The sequence below is a fragment of the Triplophysa rosa genome, linkage group LG21 (assembly GCF_024868665.1).
Source record: "Triplophysa rosa linkage group LG21, Trosa_1v2, whole genome shotgun sequence".
Taxonomy (NCBI): Eukaryota; Metazoa; Chordata; class Actinopteri; order Cypriniformes; family Nemacheilidae; genus Triplophysa; species Triplophysa rosa.
The window spans coordinates 4,411,066-4,431,842 of NC_079910.1; the positions used below are offsets into that span (position 1 = coordinate 4,411,066).

General features: G+C 38.1%; 1 protein-coding gene across 2 annotated transcripts; it reads left to right on the plus strand.

The window, feature by feature from the left end:
• The first annotated feature begins 17,353 nt into the window (after positions 1-17,353).
• LOC130545259 (ALK and LTK ligand 2a-like) lies at positions 17,354-20,777 on the plus strand. 2 transcript variants are annotated; one of them, XM_057319691.1, is made up of 5 exons: positions 17,354-18,034; positions 18,471-18,743; positions 19,986-20,039; positions 20,129-20,209; positions 20,338-20,777. In XM_057319691.1, the coding sequence occupies exons 2-5, from the start codon at positions 18,515-18,517 to the stop codon at positions 20,400-20,402; spliced, it is 429 nt and encodes a 142-aa protein (XP_057175674.1). In that variant the 5' UTR covers positions 17,354-18,034; positions 18,471-18,514; the 3' UTR covers positions 20,403-20,777. The 2 variants fall into 2 exon arrangements, with proteins under 2 accessions (XP_057175674.1, XP_057175673.1); XM_057319690.1 differs by lacking the exon at positions 20,338-20,777 and having other exon boundaries at positions 20,129-20,327.

Sequence of the window (20,777 nt, forward strand, 5' to 3'; positions counted from 1 at the left end):
CAGCGAGTGACCTTGAGAACTTATCTGCTGTATCTCGGCTGGTCTGATAACCTTTCCATTTGCTTGCATGTGATGTAAATATCAGCATCCATTATTCCATCTATTTATCAGTTGTTTTAGTCATCAAAGTAAAAGAAATATCTATTTTCTGGGACGTCAACGAGTATTTGTAATCAACGTCATCATTTCCACTAAATGAACATATCCCTTACATTACGATAAGTGCTGTGGGGCAGCGCAGTTCCGGTTAGCGTCACGGTACTTCCTGGATTATCGCTGGAGATCTGGCTGGATATTCTGACAGGCGTCAAAAGCTTGAGAGCTGACATACATGTTTTTAATCAATTAATTCCTCAATATAAGGTATTAATTATGCTTTCAAGGAAACATTAAAGGGACAGTGCACCTAAAAAGGTTAAAACATTTAATCAGCCACTCTCCCAAACCTTTATTTTGATTTACCTAGGAATAAAGGACTGACTTTCTTTCGTGGAACACAGAGATATAATCGTACAAGGATATTGGACAAAATGATCGAGTCCGACCGCCTCAGTCACCATTCACTTTCATTGTATGGAATGCAATGCAATGAAAGTGAATGGTGACTGAGGTGGCGAAGCCCTAGCATTCTGCCTTTTGAACTCCAATGAAGATAGAAAGTCATTCAGCTTTGAAATACCATGACAGTATTTACAGTAAATGGTGACAGAATTTTTATTTGTAGGTGAGCTATCCCTTTAACAGAGGTTTTCTAACTTCTCAGCTGTATACGAGTGTGTGTCTGTGCCATCTCCAGTTTGTCTGAAGGAATCACTGCGCTCTGATGGGAACCGTAGCGTCTGGATCACATGACTGGATAAAAGTGTGATGCAGTCAACGTTGGGGATGCTGGGAAGGCAGAGAGACCTGATTAGCTCTTAGCGGCTGCCGAATGGCGTTACTGCCCTACTGTGCTGATAGCCTTCAAATAAAGCATCCCACAAGCGATCAATAGCTGTGATACGTTTACAGTAAACCACGCTGAGCGTAGAGAGCACAGAGAGGCATGCTGACAGAAAGCATGAGACAGGTTTATCCTCTGTTGAGTGAAAGAGATCAAGTGCAGGTGTTACTGAAGGAGGGCAGTCATGCATCTGTCATAGCCAAATCTATACAACAAGTGAATGTGTAGACACCAGAAGCTACTCTGAGAACCATGCTTAGAATTGATTTTTTTAATAATTTCAATACTGGCACTTAATTTATGAATCATGTCATGTTATTTCATGCCAGTACTTTGAAACTGAAAAATGTAAGCGACGGAGTTAAAGGTCCAGTGTATGAAATTTAGCGGCATCTAGCTGTGAGGTTGCACATTGCAATGAACGGCTCACTCCACCCCTCCCCCTCCCTTTCAAAGCACTACGGTGGCTGACACAGGAATAAGATGTCGTCACGTTTTCATTTCTTTCCCGGAAGAGATAACATATTTACGAAACGCGGTCTGTACAGCAGTTTGTCCGTATAGGGCTACTGTAGAAACAACATGGCGAATTCCATATAAGGGGACCCGTGATGTATGTAGACAGAAATAGCTCATTCTAAGGTAATAAAAACATTTCATTATGTAAGGTCTTTATACATCTCTGGAGACATAGTTATATTATGTTGCATTTCTGTCAATAAATCTTCCAAAAAAGTTACACATTGGACCTTTAAGTGTATGTTCATTCATAATATGCAGTCTGAAGTCTGGGTTAGTGCTGGTTTTTATCGGTATGTGGGGTAATACAGATACTCTGCCACTGCCAGGCCTAAATGATGGAAAACAGATAGCTAGATGCAAACATGCAAGCTGCCTAAAGCAAGAAATAGTAATTTTTGTGCTGGAAACATTTAAATCTTAAGCAAATTTATTTGAGAAAAAAATCATTAAAATTCACAATCGAGATACTCATTTCTATAGACAATTGTATTGAAAGTGTAAACACTAGTGTGGAGAATATGTACAAGATGGAAATAAAATATTAAAGGACCAAAAATAACAGAGATTTGAGGTTGTGCTCTTTTGATTTGGGCATAGCAACCCCTTAGCAACTGCATAGCAACGCCTGGGCAACTTTCCACAACACATTTTATTCATGTCTGCGTTGTGGGACAAATTGTGTGGGAATAACCAAACATTATATGTCCCTTGCATGAAAGATTAATTTAGCCCTTGTGCTAAATGCAGAAGTGATGTTGAAGCTTCAGTTGATCTGGGTTGTGTCTCATCCACATTTGTTTTTATTACCAAATCCAATAGGTCATTACACTTACTTATGGCTTGTGTGATCTGTACGCCAAGAACTTTATCAACGTCTGTGTGAGAAAAAATAATTCTCGTCCTCTGCAAATCTGATTCTGGGAGCCCAGAAAGTCTAGAGAGGAGAGGCTCTCATGTTTCATCCGTTTTGTCCTTTTGCTCTCCTGAAGTTTAACCTTTATTTAGACTTTATTATTTGGGAGAGGCTATATAACGATTTATTTTCTTTCGGGGAGGAAGAAACAGAACATTCCAGAACCAAACAGATATGTACCAGTCACTTTTCTCCGGGTTGGTTCTTTGGCCCGAGCAAAGTTTTTTTCTATCTGGACAAGATGTGGTTGAAATGGACGTGTGAACAATCACAAATTGTTTTTCTTAGACAGCAGTGTGATTAAATAAAGACTTTAATGCCTCCTGAGTTTTTCCCAGATTTTCTTCTGAGAAAAGGAAATCTCACACGCGTCTTTTCTAAACAATATCTCAAGTCTACATCAAATGTTGGAGATTTTAATATAAAACATTTCTCATTCAATTGTCATCCACAAATTTAAAGCTCAATTCTCACTTTTTCAGAGATTCTTCTGGGAAATGTCCTCTACTTTCCATCAGAAGGGGATGAGGTGGGTGTGTCTGTCTGTTTCCTCAGATCTGACCACTCAACGGCCCACAGTTTGACCTTCTCTTCTACTCCCTACCATCTAATCTCTTTCTGTCCTGCGTCATGTTAGAAGGACTTTCCTCCATAGAGCATCATTAGAGATTATTAAGGGTTCTCTATGACTGAATATCGTTGTGTAGGCTGACTGCATATGACATCTTTGAGAACGGGTTTAAGACGGGACAGCAATTACACCCCTTCGGTTTGACAACACACACGGACACGCGTTTTTTGTTCGACCCACATGTACTGCTTTTGCCAGTGTAACAGATGGCCTTTATATACAGGGAGGAGGGAATTCTGAATGAAAATAATAAGGGAAGAGAGATGCTGGGAGAGAAAATGAGACAGATATGAGAAACGAGAGTCATCTATGACTGTGGGTGATGCCGGATTATCAGACCTCAAACCCTCAATAAGACAATACATTTTAATGAATGTTTTTCTTGACTGCTGGTTTGTCAGAGATTGTATTTTCAGATTTGAGGGGAAACATGCCTTGTCATCTTTCTGAATGTGTCATCTATTGAGTGAAACCCTATAGAGTGAATGTTTAGATTTCATCTCATATTTCTCTGGACCTGAGCTTTCTTGTGGATGAAGAGATCTCAAAATCATTTTACTGCTCAGAAGTTATCAATACCATATGAGGTAATATTTTGGTAATGCAGAAACACACTGAAACTCTTTTAAACAAGAATAATCTTTTGATAAATCATCGTCTGTAATTGTAAAAAAGGCAATAAATCCACATTTCTGTACGCTATCAAATCTAGCCGGTTGACATTTTCAGTAGCTCCCCACATCTGATTGGTCAACCAATTTGTCTAACAATGACATCATTACGATTGTGAGGTAGACACACAAATTTCATCAAAGCCATCGGACGCATCACCAGGTTTGTACATGATGTACATCTTCATTACTCACAACTTGAAGCATATTTTGGGGATGGGCGGAGCCATGTCCTAACTGGCTAGCTGACCGTGTCACAGTTTGTTATGACAGAAGCAGGCTGTGTTGATGCAGAAATAAAACAAGATGTTAATTAATGTGAAACCAGAGGTGAAAACTAAAACAATGGCTCAGGAAGTAGGGTAAATGTTAAGAGAGCATAAAGACAGATGAAATAATGCCCATAGATGTTGGTTTTCATCTGAAGAATGTGTCAGATCACAATAGCTTTCCTATACATATATACATTTACATTTAGTCATTTAGCAGACGCTTTTATCCGAAGCGACTTACAGAGAGTTCAGGGAGCAATAAAGCGATATGTCATACAGGAGCAATAATACAATAGGTGCTAATACAAAGTTACTAGTTTCAACAAAAGCCAGAACAATACCTTGGTGGTGTATTGCGTTGTGTCATAGTTGAGTTTCAGTTTACGTGCTGTTGTTGATGTCATCACAGTTTTTCTATGTCATTCACATAAAACATTCAGTGAGGGCAGTACATAAAGGTCAGCGTTCCCTCAATAACCTGAGTCACCGATGGACAAATCAGAGAAGTTTGCAAAAAGGGAATCAAATCAATAGTTCTCTCCTGAAGTTCATGTTCATGCTTGTAAAATTAGCTTCTGATGGTTTTGGAAGTAACGCAGGATCTCAATGTCCGAGCCAATTTACTTACTATTTAGTCTGTTGCTACATATTATGTAATGCAATACAATAATAGTTCCCAGTTCTGATAAGTATTTATTTACAGACTAAATAATCAAATTCTATCAAATTAAATTATTAACGCGTGTCATTGAAACAAAATTGTTAAATGTTTTTTTATTTGTTTATAGACAGACTGTGCGTCTCCAAACTCTCTCCAACTCTCTCCAATGTAACCAAACATTGCTGAGTTAAGTGAGTCACTCCATACGTTAATAATAATCATTCTTTTGAAGTCTTTTATTCAAAATTCCATTATTTTGTGAATATTTCTTTTTAATAAAAGAGTGTTGTGGGAGAAAGGTGTAAACAAAAGGATGTTTGTTGTTTGGAGGGGATTTTGGAAACAATGCAGAAAGAAATCCCCTTTAATTTATTATGTATCATCTACATTTTTTTCTAAAGTTTGCTGCATAAAGGTAGACAAGACAACTTTCAGATGGTTATAATATTTTAAGGGGGTCTCTGTCTAATGGAAATCCCATTACATGTGGCAACCCATGTTTGTCTGAAGGAGTCTTCCGGAAGAGTCTGTGTTTGAGGACGTGTCTCAGCAACAAAGCGGATGGGAATCTCTTCAAACAGACCCGATGACGCAGGAAAGAGCCAAACAGCCAGATCAATTCAGTCAGAGAAGAGGAAGACATGAAAAGAGGAGAGGTGATTTCCAATTTTAAACATGTCACACTCAGCATCAAGGAAAGAAGATAATTACACAAAATTGCCTCCCTGTTTGGGTCAAAGAAACCCATTACTTTAGACAAACACATTTACAAGTTTAATGTCGCATGATCTCTTGTTTTTTCCCTGACGTTCCTCTATGAATCTGGTAAACAGGCTGATAGTGATAGAAGATCTGGCAGCTGGTCATTATTAGAACATAAAGCCGAGTACGGTGATGATGTCATCAAAAAGGCCTGATGACTGTACATTATGCTTTTTAAACAACTACCAAACAAATAAATCAAATTTTGATTTGATTTTATATTATTTGAGAAGAGACTGCAGAGTTAAATGAGAGGAATGAAACCAATAGTATTTAGGGAAAATGGTGAATTATAAAGTTTGGCAGACTTTTGTGTTCATATGTAAGTCAATGGTAGACAAAGCTGTTTGGTTACCAACATATCTTGTTTTGTGTTTTGCAGAAGAAAGTCATACATGGAAAAAAGAAATTGGGGGGTGAACTATCTTTTTTAAGAAGGTAAGTTTGTGTGTGTGTGTGAGTGCGCGCGTGTGTCCACTTAACTGTATTTTGGGCACATATTTGTTCCAAAACCAGACAAATCCGAGCAATACCTCATTTTGGGGACATCCTTATTTGTAAAAACATTGTAAAACTATAGCAAAATGTTTAAAAAAATTGCTAAACTGCAAAAAGTTTTAGGGTTAGAGTTGGAATGCGCTTACAGTTTTTATGACGAACTGTGTATAAAAACAAAAACAATAGAATTCTATAGATGGTCCTCATTTAAATAGATAAGTAAACGTGTCCATGCATGTGAATTTTTGGGTATGTTCAGTTTGTATTTTCAGTCTCAAAAAAGCAGTGAATCAAAGTTTTCAAGTGTATTGCCTGCTTGTACTTGTGGGTCCTTTTGTGTGTTTATGTGCACTGTGTGATTTAGAAGATATACTGACTGAGGCGATGAGTGACAGAACTTGTCCTGATCTGAAGACTGGTCAGACCAGCTTAAACCAGCACATGACCAGCTTAAACCAGCACAAACCAGCTACCATGCTTCAAAACCTACCTAACCAGCGTTTCTTCAACAGTGATGGTTGTGCAAACCATCATCATTGTCTATTTAAAATCTTTTCTAAGTGATGAGATATATATTAAAGGGGTCATATGACACGGCTAAAATGAATATTATCGTTTGTTTTAGATGTAAAGCAATGTTTATACACGATTTAAGGTTCAAAAACGCTGTATTCTCCACATACCATGCATGTTTATATCGCCTCTTTGTCCCACCTCTCTGGAACGCACAGATTTTTTACAAAGCCCATCGCTCTGAAAAGCGAGGTGTGCTATGATTGGCCAGTTAACCAGTGTGTAGTGATTGGTCGAATACTGCAAGCGTGTGACAGAAATGTAACACCTCTTACCATATTTGGAACATCAGGTTCCAAAGCAATTGTACTGACCACCTTACTTGCGTATACATTTGGGCGGTCTTAGTCAAATCATACCACGAACTGACGTAGATTTGTGGGGGTGTGGTTACACGAGGTGTTTCAGGCAGGTCTGGGTGAGCATTCGCTTTTAGATAGAATGCAGCTTTTGTTCCCACACTTTAGTTTTTGCAATTTTACGTGTCTAATACATGCATGGGCAACTTATAACACACCAAAGACACAGAAAAACACCTATTCGCGTCATATGACCCCTTTAAGTATTGACTCGATATTTGCAGCAACATTGTGATTATTTTAACATGTTTTACTGGTCCATTAATTAAAAAATGCTTATTAATATTTTTGCTTATTGTATTCACAAGGTAAATGGTGACAATTTTACCAGTCATCAAAATCTACTGTGCTGTTGAAGTGCTTTTGAAATGTCATCTCTCTGTTTCGTTCAACAGAAGCGTAATGATGTCATAAGTTTTTTTAATTGTGTCTCATCATCACAGTGTTTCAATCATGAGCGTTATCGTTCTCATCCACGTCACTGACATCCTCATGAGTATCCTTCCAGCGACAGTAAACCATGATTATAATGGATGATTGTGATGTCTTTATTAGTGGATTCAGCATTAAATGGCGAGCGTTTATTTGATTGTAGCATGTGTACGTGATAAATGTTGTGTGCCAGTAGGAGAACGCTGAGTGAGGTTTGGCTGGACTCAGCGCTGATAGTGTTTTAATGACATGGGGGAAGCCCCATTTCAACACATTACTGATGTCTAAACATTTACATGCAGCATTACACAAAGACAGCACAGACATACGTGTTTAAAAAGATAGTTTACCCAAAAATGAAAATTCTGTCATCATAAGAGTTATGGCGCGATATGGTTAAAGAATTCCAAAACCTGGGGTCATTAGCACTAAATGACCTTCCACCTGCAGTGGACAGTCTAAACTTGGGAATGCTAAGAAGCCCCAAATCAGATGATCTAAGAGACAGAGTTGGTATGCATGAGTGAATTAGGTCTTTGATAAAGCCTTAAATGTCAACAGGAGAATCTTAAACTGAATGCGTGAGGAAACAGGTAGCCGGTGAAGACTGTGAAGAACTGGAGTAATGTGAGCACTGCACCTGGTCAAGGGAAGTACCCTAGCAGCAGCATTCTGGACATACTGCAACCTTTAAATATGTTTCCCTGGCAAACCGATAAACAGAGCATTGCAATAATCTAGCCGTGATGTATTTAGAGCATGCACTAGGATTTCTGTATCAGCCAGATTAAGAGAAGAGCGAAGACGTGCAATATTGCGCAGATAGAAAGAACTTTTAACCACTGCAACAATATGAGAGCTGAGTGAAAGAGATGTGTCAATCAGGACACCAAGAGTTTGAACAGAGGTTGAAGGTTTAAGAAGAGCCCCATCAATGTCAAAATATAAATCTTCTTTTGTATGTGATGCAGCGGATCCAATCAGCATTATTTCAGTTTTGCTACTATTTAATTTAAGGAAATTTAGTGACATCCAGTGTTTGATTTCTGCGGTGAAATCCATAAGTGTAGCAAGAAAAGTTGATTTTTCAGAGGCAGTGGTTAAGTAAATCTGGATATAATCAGTATAGAAATGAAAATGTAGACCATATTTACGAACTATGTCACCTAGTGGCTGTATATAGATAATGAAAAGTAATGGACCGAGAACAGATCCCTGTGGAACACCTTGAGTGAGTGAAACGGTGGCAGACCTTAGCCTTGCATGGCAATAAAGTATTTTGTGTGGTTGAGACATGATCTGAACCAAGAAAGAACAGTGCCCTTGATGCCAAGTTCTGATAGACGAGAAATGAGAATGTGATGACAGACAGTATCAAATCAAATGCTGAACTTAAGTCTAGTAAAATTAAGATGGTAGAACACCCAGAATCCATCAATAGTAGAATATCATTCATTGCACGAACAAGTGCTGTTTCTGTGCTGTGCGATGGGCGAAAGCCAGACTGGAAAGGTTCAAAGAAATCATGTGCACTTAGATAATTTGGTGAATTATCCTTTTAATAACGGCAATACTTTTTGAGATTCTGAGATATTAAAGTTTATATGAAAGATATTATTCCTGTTTGTGCCGGTGGACCACAATATTACACCTGATTATTTATAAAGTATTTATTTTCTGATTAAACTATTTTTAATAAATAAATAAATATAGAATATTTTAACAATATTAAAATATTGTGTTTTTGTATTGCAAAAGTCATTGATTTGATTCCCAGGGAACGTACTGAATAAATGTATACCTTGAATGTCCTGTTTGCCGCTTTGGATAAAAATGTCAGCCAAATGGCTAAAAGTGAAGTAAACTTTTTATTTAAATCAATTATGTTCAAATATTAAGATAAATCTTACTTCTTTTTTATTTTTAAACTGGGCCAGTTTTGAAAATGCCAAATAGGAGTTGCTGAAAAATAGATTTATAGATTTGACTTTAGAAGCATAAGAAAATGGTTTGGCGTTAGGCCCTCAGGTCATGGTAGTAAAGTTTTCCCTTTACTTTTTTTGAGTGTTAGTGCTGTTGCTATGGTGATGAGGGAGGGTGGTCATTAATAACTAACAGGATGAAATGGAACTTGTCTAGATAACTGTTCTCGCATGGGAACTAACTTGGGCTGCGGACAGGACATTATGAATTTCTTTTTTCCTTTCACATCCACCCCCCTTAAAGATGAAGATTGTCTGGGCAGATAATGAGAATGTCAGATATTATTTTTCTTTTTCTGGCGTCTGAAACTCTTTCATCTACTTTGCGGCTTTAATGAATGGAATTGTGAAGTATAGGCCACGGGCTGATGAAGTCGGATTGGATGAAATAGCGTGGGAGTAGAAAGAAACAGTCTGATTGGATGAAGCAAGACTTAGGGAATGATTCAGATGGAGCGTATGAAGGTGATGAGTGACTTTAGAGATGTTCAGACATGAATAACCACTCAGATGAACGACAGACCTTGCCGGCGTTAGGATGAGCTTGTATCGGCTACAGCGCTATATGGTTAGGAAATCCTTGCCAATGTCATAAATATGATTTTTGTTTTGCAGAACACAAAAGAAGATGTTGAAGAACCCAAACTTTTACCCCCATTGACTTCCATTGTAAAAACCACTGAGACATTTCTCAAAATATATACAGGATATACAGGATTTGAACGACATGAGGATGAATAAATGATGACAGATTTTTTTTGAGTGAGCTATCCCTTTAGCTCATCATGTGCCAAATGAGATGTCAAATTGGCTTTTGTTAAGTAAATAAGTTGGCCTGTAGCTAGGACCTGTAACATCACAAGTGGAACTGTAAGAATGATAGTCTGATCCGAACTTAGGTACATGACGTGTATAATTCAAATCAAGGACACCCAAACCACCTGCCAAAGAAAACTTCAGAAAACATTAGTCACGACTAAAAAAGTTTCCTCTGTGGAAAATTGACCATCATACGTTTATCTAAGATGTGCAAATTGATTTCAGATTGTTCATCATTCATTTTTTGATTAAAGCATATACAAAATAAAATGTTGTGGCAAATAACATATTTTATGAATTTTTGCAGGTATCAAATACAAAACTCTCATTACTTCACACCTTTAACCAATTGGATTAAAATGAAAATAAATAGCTGTTCAACAAACCAACGTGACCACCACGCAGCAGGGTCTTTGATGAACCAACCTGATGTAGAAAGAATATGTTTGGAAAAAAAACTAAAGGCTCAGAGGACGTGAAAGGTATAACTGAAGCCAACCTGTCACATAAACTTTAATTAGAAAAGATGTAGAAAATGAGATGGATGGTGATGTTCACACCAAAGGACAGAGAATGTCATTGTGAGTCATAGTCTGACCATTGAGGTCTAAAGGTAATGACACATTTTTGAGTGATGAGAACATGATGTTTACCTGTCTTGGCTAGCTGATCCCGAATCAGTGTAAATGTGCTTAGCATTAAGGGAAATAAAACAATTTGAATTGTCTCACTTTGTTCTCACCTGGTGCTCATCATGTAAAATACTGACTCGTGTAACTTTGCTCTCACGTGTTATTTGTCTCGCTAGGAATGTAGAAAACAGAAACATTAGGATGCAATATTAAATATGATTTATTGTTATCTGCTTGACCACTGTCAGATCAAATGTTTAGCTGGAGGCTAAATTAAAAACATATGTAAATAGTTGTGGATTACAGGCTGTGATGACAGTCTCACGTGGATTAGGTGAGGATGGTGAGGATTATAGTCTTCAGTGAACATCCTTGTTGGTCATGGAACAACATTTATGGTCAAAATTATATTGCCACTTTTCGTATAATACATTCTTTTTTCTTTAGAAAAAACACCACTGATTGAACTAAAACAATTTATCCTTGTTTGGCTTAGTTTATAACTTTTCAGTTGAAATTAAATGTCAAGGAAATGGACATGTAGAGAGCATGCAGCACGGTTTACATACATTATGCACATTATATGATACTTATTATTATTTACATTTGCATAATCATAATGTTAATGGTATTTGTTGGAAATTGTTTTTTATTCATTTAGGTTTATTCATTAATTTTAAACATGTTCATTTACTAAGACAAATTTTTAACTGTATGCTTAGTTTACATAACATCTAGCTCAACAAATAAAACAGATCCAGGATTATATTTTACTCGGCAATCTCAGTCACCCGACAGGCGTCGTCTCAGGAGAGTTTGTCTGTGTCTGTGAATCGTCTGGTGCGCCGGCGTATTGATTGCGTCTTCGGCTGACGTCAGGAGTTAACCCCTGACGAGTTCACAGACCTTCCAGAGGCCATTCAGAGAAAATGAATAACCAAGGTGTCACTTAGTCAGTGGCAGTGTTTCCAAAATTTGGTTCAGGGAGACCCCCTGAATATTTGGACTGCAACTCACATATTAGATGACAAATGTGTCTGGAGCGAAACATTCACTGGATCCTTTTCAATGGATGGAATTTTACTGCACTCACATTTACCTCCCCAAGAGCACTTGCATCACATTAAATTTATTTGCATCACTATGGACAAATGTGAAATGAATGTTGAGTAAAGTTCAAGGTAGTTATCTTATAAATATTTAAGCAATATGGAGACTGACTGGGCTTTAAGTTTTCTTGTAAATCTTCAACCATTATGAGCAAAATTCCACTAAGTCCACATTTGGATTGCCTGTATATTTATTATGATAGGGGTGTGATCTTGTTTAAGAAGCAATGTTAGGCAATATTCCATATATCTTTTTAAATTTAGACAAATGTAAAGTCTGGAGAGCAGTTGAAATAACATAAACTTAAGATTTTCCTTAGTGGTCCAAAAAATTCACAAACTCTAGATTGCAATGTGAGGTAAAACAGAGGCAGCCATTTTGTTAACGAGCACATTTTGAATCACTTTTGAGTTATGCAAAAACAATCGGAAAGCGAGTGGCATGTTTATACAATTGAACCAAAGTCGAGCTGTTTTACCTAAATGCAAAGCAACGAAAGGCAGAAGCACATGAACCTGAGAGTATCAAAGAGAACCATCCCCCCTTCTAAAGTTTTCTGGTGGAATAGACAAAACATAACCCAAACTATAACCCAAGCATTGTATCTAGGGTTATGGGATGTGAAAACAAAAGCAAGAGGCATCAAGTAGCCCAGAGTTGTGAAAAAAAACAGTGTTGCTTTTAGTTTTAATAGAGACAGACAGTTTCAACAGTACAAAATTAGTCAAACTGATGGTAGAATGGACGATTAACCTCATCTTGTGTTAAATCTGAATGTGTGTTTAATTGGTGTTACTGTAAATGTTTAACCCTACATCAGAACTGTGGCTTGTGGTGGATGAGACACAAGCATTCCCTGTTATTTCTGCCATGTTTATTTTTTCCGTAACTTGTGCTTGTAATGCAAATAACCAAAAACTGAAGTGATGCCACAAATGCTTTATTTAGATTTCTGATTGCCTATAATCAAACTACAATTGCATGAGAGAAGTTCTCGCTCAGATGTTACACCTCCACGTGCCTCATCTTCAGAAAAACACACCAAAGACCTCAAAATCTCTCTTTCTTTTTTTCTGTGTCTCAACAAATCTGCAAACTCACGCACTCTTATGAGGACCACCAACACACCAATAACTCCAACCGACGTTCCTTAAATGACACACCCATAACCGCTCAACACAGTGACCCGAAAAACATTAGCCCCTCCTGTTTCGACAGCTCGAATGGTGGTCATAGGACATTCTCATTAGTTTCACCAGAGAACATTTACTCAGAAGAGAAATAGAGCCGTGACATTGGGCGTTAGAGATGAATCCCGTGCAGAGATTCGTGTCCGATGAGTTCATCACTATTGATGTAATGAGTCCAACAGCAAGGGCCACAGATACATCAGATCAAATGCTTTAGGTCATTACCGACACACACGTGTGCGGTCTCTCACTCACATACCAGACACGCAATCAAAAATATACAAAGTAGCACATGCCCACGCACATGAAACACAAATACAGAACCTTGTTTGACTTCAGTGTTCTTTAAGGAACAGTTCACCCAAAAATAAAAATTCTGTCATCATTAACTTACCCAGACGTCGGTTCAAACCTAGATAATTTTTTATTGTGCTGAACACAAAGAAAGATATTTAGAGGAATGTTTGTAACCAAACAGTTCTGGGGCACCATAGTAGGAAGAAGAAAAACTACTCTGGTGCCCCAGAATTGTTTCCACAGTCTAAAATATCTACTGTTGTCTTCAACAGAAAAAATACATTTATATAGCTTTGGAACACCTTCAGGGTGTAATTGATGACAGAATGTTTTGGGGGGGACGAACTGGTCCTTTAACTGAGAGTTTCATCAGAAATAAACAATTGCAAGAACTAAAAAAACAATTTCACAATTGTATGCAAAATAACAACAAATATATAAATAACGATAAATAAACAAACATTATGAAAGTGTGATGTTCTTAATCACCCAGAACACTATGGCAACCGCATAGCAATGCACTAAAAACACTTTAAATATCTTAGCAACCACATAGCAACGACCTGGCAACCACTCATTTCACCCTAGCACTTTGTCGGGCAGTTTTGCATGAGCCATCAGCACTCACCTATTTACACGCCATTTATTTACATATATGAAGCCTAAATACAGCCACACAAGAGTGACTCTCATAAACACGTGTTCACAGCAGGTTGCCAAATTGACGTGTAGTTCTGTTCAGGTTAACAGTGTTAAAACAGCAGCAAAATCTGGCAACACTTCATGTTCACTTAAATTAGGTTCGTGTTTAAAGCCTTTGCTTTGTTTTTGAAGAGAAATTAACAAGTTGTCCTGCATTTTTTTCTCTGACAGAATTTGGCTTTTAGTGTTGATTGTTTGTTTGTTAACAGTCCTGCTTGCCTGCTATGTGTTTATTCTTGAAAAACATCTTGAATCATCATGTCTCACAATTATGGAGTCACAAAGACAAACAAACCTCTTTCACCACTAACATCCTGCATTAAATGACTGTTGAGCATCACATACATTCAGTGAAATTCAGTAATACATGTGGCGGACACATTTAAATGACAGTGTGTTCAAGGTTTACATTTAATTACAAACTTTATTCCAGTGCTATATGCTCACAACATTTTTATAATTCATTTTTTTATTCATAATATTTGTGTGGAGATTATTAAGATCATATGGGAGATGTTGACTTTTCTTTTCAAACATATGAAACAAAAATATTTGGGCCTGCAATGCTTTAAAAAAGTAACAAGACACGTGATGTGCATGTACGTGAGATGGGGAAGACGTGCGAGAGAGACCGATATGCCTGAGATCTGCTCATCTTCTTCACTTCTCCTCCGCAGGTGGCTCTCTGAAACTCTTCCATCATGCCAGCTGATTTTGGCTCGGTGAGGTTGTTTTTTGTTGACTTACAAAAAGAGAGAGAAACGTCTCCAGCACCTCCTGATGCTTCCTGTGATGAGTGTGACTGCTGCTTCTCATTCTTACAGCGAGCGCTCAGCGAGAGCGTGTAAACAAGACCTCTACTCTCGGTTCCATCATTTCCTATTAAAACTGTTTTCCTTCTGATGTGTTTTACCCTCCCCTGAAGTTCAGTCCCGCTGGAAATCATGCACACACACATTTCACTCAACACATTTTGAACTCTGTTACAAAAACCTGATGTGTTGTAATTTGCGATCTCTCATTTTTTCCATCTTTCATCTTGTGGCTGTGCACCACCGAAAACAATGCGGATAATAAAGTCTGATGGTAGTATTGTCCAGCAATCTTCCTTTAAAATCAAAGAAAAAGAAGACTTTCATAAAAACGCAACAAACGTTGCTTTTTTGGGCTGATGTCAAGCCTGCGTATTTTTCGACCCCTCACCTCCAAGCACCTGTTGCCTCTCTGGATCCAAACGATTCCCAATAGATAACATCTCCAGACCATTCTTTTTGAACATCTTGTTTCGCTCAAAAATTCATCCCATTGTGGGAATATAATGGGTTTTGAATGCCAATTCATATTGACTTCAAACACCTTTTCTCTCCGAGTGGTCACACCCACGGGCACTTTGCACAGATCTAAAATCCATTTGCAAATAAGATTAGTAAAGGCAATATACCAACATTTGAAGCGTTTGTAGTTGATTAAACTGTGTTTGTTTTTTATATAAATTGAACAAAGCATTTGTTCTTTCCGGGTAACACAGTTTCCAGGTGGTTTTAAAATAACTTATACGCAATGGAAGGGAGTAATCTGTCTTGTTTAAGGCAGGAGTATAGATTTCATTTCAGTGTATTTTACCTTGGTTATGTCCTTTCATTTAATAAACAAACAAGCAACGTATAAACCCCAAATTTTCACCATTATCCTGAATATAGCCTGATTTGTCTTGTGAATACATTTTTCGAAGAGCTGCCAATAGTATTCGGGCTTTGTCTACTTATATTTGCCTTTCTTTAAGAAACTAAAAGCAAAATGGGAAGGACTAGACATTTTAATATGTCTCGTTTCAAAACACTGACCATCAAGCCCCCGACAATTTTCTCGATTTCAAGCAGGCAGAAAAATGACAAATGAAGTCTCTCTAACATCTCGGTTGTTTTCTCCAGTCACCAATAAGATTAAACGAGGAGCAAATTTAGATTTATCCCCTGATAAAAACTGTAGTCTCACATTTGAGATTTCAATCATAACTCAATCTGTCCATAATGCATGTAATCAAACGACATAAATTTCAATATAAAGATATATAAAAATATCGCTAAATTAATCCAAAATCTGGGTTACAATCTGGATTATGCCACCCACATTATGAGTATCTCTTACTGTGTGTCAGCCATCGTCTCATTTGTTTCTGTTTAATTTTTAGTCATTTAGAAGACAGATGCCCGGTTTCACAGACGAGGTTTAAGGCTAATCCCAGACTAAAATGAATGTTTGAGCAGTCTTAACTGAAAATAACTCACTTTAAAACATCTTAAAGTATGTCAGCGCCATTGTTTTGTATCAAGATGCACACATGTAATGTTTTTTACTGGGCATTTCTATAAAAATATCTTAAATATGCTAATTTAACTAAGGGTTAGTCCGGGTTTAAACTAAGCCCTGTCTGTGAAACCAGGCCAGAATGTCACACAGGTTTGAAGCAACGTGAGGATGAGCAAACGAAAACAATGTTCATTTCTCATAGAGTTCATGAGGTTAACACCCATGACCTTTCAGACACCAGCCCAGATCACGTAATAAAAGAAATTTATTGAAATTGCAGAATCCTCCAGCGGCCACATAAAATTATCAAATACTTGACATCTCTGTGCTGGCAGAGGATGAAAACCAGAATGAGGCTATTTTATGTGCATACTGCAATGCATTCACATTTTGATTAGAGAATGTCATATTCAGTTTTAATTCATATGTAATTCAACTTTTCAATTTTACGAGATGCATTTCTTTTTTCCATGCTTTGTGAGGCCTTGTGTTTTTTTCGGGTTAAAACTCTTTCACCCTTTGAGCTGTCACGTTTGAATCAAAAGTTTCCGAATTTATTTTAGTATTTGTTACAGATCAAGACAAGATAACACTTCAAGATGTCAGTGAGCCATCACTTAGCTGGCGTGACCATGCCTGTGAAGTTGCTTAGGCTATTCTTAACCTTTCTTTTTGATATTTAACTAAATCGTCTATATAAAGTCACCCGCATGACACCCGAGACTGTCATTCTTTTAGTTCTCGCTGTACAGAAAAGGGTTTTATGATCACCTTATCGCGCACAGGGTTGCTATCCTCTGGATGTCGTGCTGAAACCCTCGGCGGCTGCTTTTATGAGCACTTCACCTCACTGATAAGATAACCAAACGTGTTAACCTGTTTCCATGTAAACCGCACCAAACAGTTTGGAGTTTAACAAAGACCTGGCATGTTGTTATATGTTATAGAAAGCCGCTTGAGCGCATGCACCAGTTGTGACTGGGATGGGAGCCAGAGAAATGAAGCCAATAGCTCCACTTCTCCTTTGCTTTAAGGGAGTGGTATGAGTGAAAGCAAACACAAACTAATCCTGAGAACAGGAGTACGGGACTCTGCATGGCTGAACGTTGCTCTTCTGCTAATATTACCATTACGCAGAATAATTACATCAGCGGTGGTCACTTCCAGGCATTGATCCGTAACTCGAATCAATCCTCTGGAGATCAGAGGAGATGAAATGCTGATGTATGTGATGGAGTGTGAGGGGAAAACCTGACTTTTAGTCACTATGGGTGTTCCAGTCTGTGGGACAGTTCCTGGTATAGCCGCATCTCTTCCTACAGCTTTCTGAGTGCTCTAATGACATAGAGGAAAAGGATGCTGCGCGTGAGGAACGGGAATCCTAAGATGCGTTGCGCGTGTAACGCGTTTCTAATTAAAGACGCGGCGATGTAACCCCAGGAGGGACGAGTCCTCCCGTCCGCGAGACGCAATAAATTGGCGTGACTCTACGGCGAGTGTTTCGAGACGAGCGCGAGGAGCTTTGAGGAGTTTTCGCAAGTACCGACAACATCAGGAAGGAGACTGACCGCTGACACGTGCCACGCTTGAGTATATTAAAGGACTATTTTCTTGGAACGCACACTCTTTCTCTTTCTCGTCGTATCCTCGCGTGGGGTTATATAGACACCGAGACTCGACAAATACATCGCGCGCTCAGGACACCTCGAGCTGTCAGATTGACGGAAACCAACGACTCGATACGAGCGTCCACAGGTAGGTCTGGACACTTGCTATTACTTCACCAAGCTTTTTTTTTTACCAAAACCTGCAAATATTGGGAAATATTAACGTTTTTTAGGCATGGGAGAGTCTTAGTGAAGTCTACGAACATGTAGCCGAAGCTCTTTATCATTGTCTCGAAACAATTATCACATAAAAAGTCGTTTAAATCAATAGACCAGTTACATTTTTTTGCGAACCCTGTTAGCTTACACTTACATTTCTATATTAAATTGCGATGATTTAATTGTACATCCGGCGATAATCAATGCACTTATATGGGCTGAGAGAAAGTGCATTTCCGTTTACAGTTTCGTGTTTAATTTAACCAGAAATCCCTGATAAGGACAAACACTGACAACTAACCCTAACTTTTTTTTATTGAAAGTGAAACGTTTTATTGAAATGAATGTTTGAACTCTGTCACCAGTCATCTGGAGGATTTTGGCTGCGCGCACTCTGGTTGCAGGAGCGATGCGCGCGCTGCGGGCTCCAGTTCTGGTCATGGGGCTCGTGTTGTTCATCTGCACTACAGTGCACAGCTATCCCAGCATAAACAAGGGCGAAAAAGACGAGAAAACCTGGTTCAGACGGATAATGGACATCATGAGGAAAGTGGAAAACAGTGTTGGTGACGGGAGCGCGCATTCCACGTCAAAGGACCGCCATAATCTCAAAACGAAGACAGGGGAAACAATTTTAGGTAAACTGAAGTTGTGGACAGTAAATGTTAAGCAACAGTTACCAATGTATCAACGTCATTGCATTAAATAACAAAAAAAGTTATTAAATATTAGTTTTAAACAATAGTGTTCAAAATTTATGCAAAATATTTGGACATGCTTTGGTTGTCAAAGATAAATGCAATATCTGTAATGATCTACACCTGTGCTTATTCTGCTAGGACACCAGTGTGAACTTGGCAACCACCTTCATAAATCCACTAAAAAATACTTGTGAACCTCTTGGTTAAGGTTTTTAAAACTTTAGCTTTGAGAAACCACAACTGGCTTGATATTTGCAGTCAAATGCGAAGACATTAATTCATTTGTAACTCTAGCTGAAGTGTTGAAATACATGGAGCGTCTGTTTCTCTGACCTACATTTTCGAGATACGAGTCTTGACCACAAGGGCACAAGTCAAAGTCGTAACTACCAGAGCATTAACTGCAGTAGTTTTGCATTTCACCTGTTCTGGGCACACGCACATGAGTCATTCTGGGGTCACACATCTTCATTTGTGTTCTACGGAAAGAAACTCATACAGGTTTGAAATGACATGATAGTGAGTGAATGATAATAATAATTCATTTTATTTATAACGCACTTTAAATGAACAAGAATCCCAAAGTGCTACAAATTCAAAACAAAAGAAGCAAACGAAAAAAGAAACAATAAGTTCAAATCAATTAAAAACTTGTCTAAAAGGTTTTAAGGCCACATTTGAAAGCACCCAGTGACTGTGGTGTCCTCAGATGGTCAGGGAGAGCATTCCATTGAATTATTGGTTTATTTTCAACACATTTTACCATATCAAAGTTCATTCTGAAGACTTTCACCCAAAATCAGGGCTGAAAATACAAATATATGGTGCAGAATATTTGCAGATTATGTTTCATTCAACAGTTGATCTGATGTGGTTATGTAACGGCATAAGAGAAAAGCAGACCTCTGTGCAAATGTGTACTGCATATTTGGCTAAACACCTATAGTGTGTTGAATGAAGTGTTGAAATGGTGACATGGGAGTGTTTAACACTAGGTACAGGTGATCATAATCTGAGCACTGGGGCATATAAACCGCTGCTGTTAAAAAGCTTAAAGCATTCTCATTGCTGGGGAATGTTAAGCGGAGTGATTTGTCTGAGGTTCAGAATCAACCCTTTCAAAGGTTGAGCGGATATCCAAGATTTGACCTTTGAAGGACTGTTTCTTTCTCTTGGCAGAAATCTTTCCCAGAGACCTCCGAAAAAAGCAGAGGATTATACATCATTTAACAGGTGAGAGGCGACTGTTTACTGCATGACCTTAGAAGAATACAGGAAAGTAGGGACGTCAAACTTTAACCTGCTTGTTTTTCCTTCCGTAGGTCCCCTGTATTTCAGTGCAAAATGCAAAAAGCATGTCTACAGACTGTATCACAACACAAGAGATTGCACCATCCCTGCATGTGAGTACACTCACCTCAGAGACCCCCCTTACAGAGTTACACAGAGTCACAGATATGCCTCGGCACATGGTCTTTTAACACAGAAAATGTAGTCTACAAATTCATCCAGATTTGACTTTTGTCCCCAGACTATAAGAGGTGCGCGCGGCTCCTGACGCGACTAGCAGAGAGTCCAAGGTGTCAAGAGGTTTAACTCCACCAGGTAAGGCATTTAAAGAATGAAAGTGAGCCTAAATCTTTGAACTGTATTATGCCGGTCACAAGTTATAGAACACTTGAGTGAAATGTTTCTTAATATAAACTTTTGATCTGGAGGTGTATGTCTGAAATGAGTTTCGTAGACAAAAATAGCATTTTTCAAGCATACATTATTTTTATTACAAAACTAACACTTTATTTAATGATCAAATTAATGTCGAAATAAAGAAAATGAGCAGCCAATAAGGGCTTAGAATTGATGGGAACTCTTTAAATATCGTTTAAAAAGCATCTTCAAGAATCCTCAAGAAGCTGCTTGATAAAATGACAAGAAAACATTTCTGAAAATTCTTGGCAAAAGGTGACTATA

Excerpts from the sequence above, each read along its gene's own strand:
- LOC130545259 (XM_057319690.1), top strand. The coding sequence starts at position 18,515 with ATGCGCGCGCTGCGGGCTCCAGTTCTGGTCATGGGGCTCGTGTTGTTC. Across the intron at positions 18,744-19,985 it reads GACAGGGGAAACAATTTTAG|AAATCTTTCCCAGAGACCTC; the intron begins GTAAACTGAAGT and ends TTCTCTTGGCAG. Across the intron at positions 20,040-20,128 it reads GATTATACATCATTTAACAG|GTCCCCTGTATTTCAGTGCA; the intron begins GTGAGAGGCGAC and ends TTCCTTCCGTAG.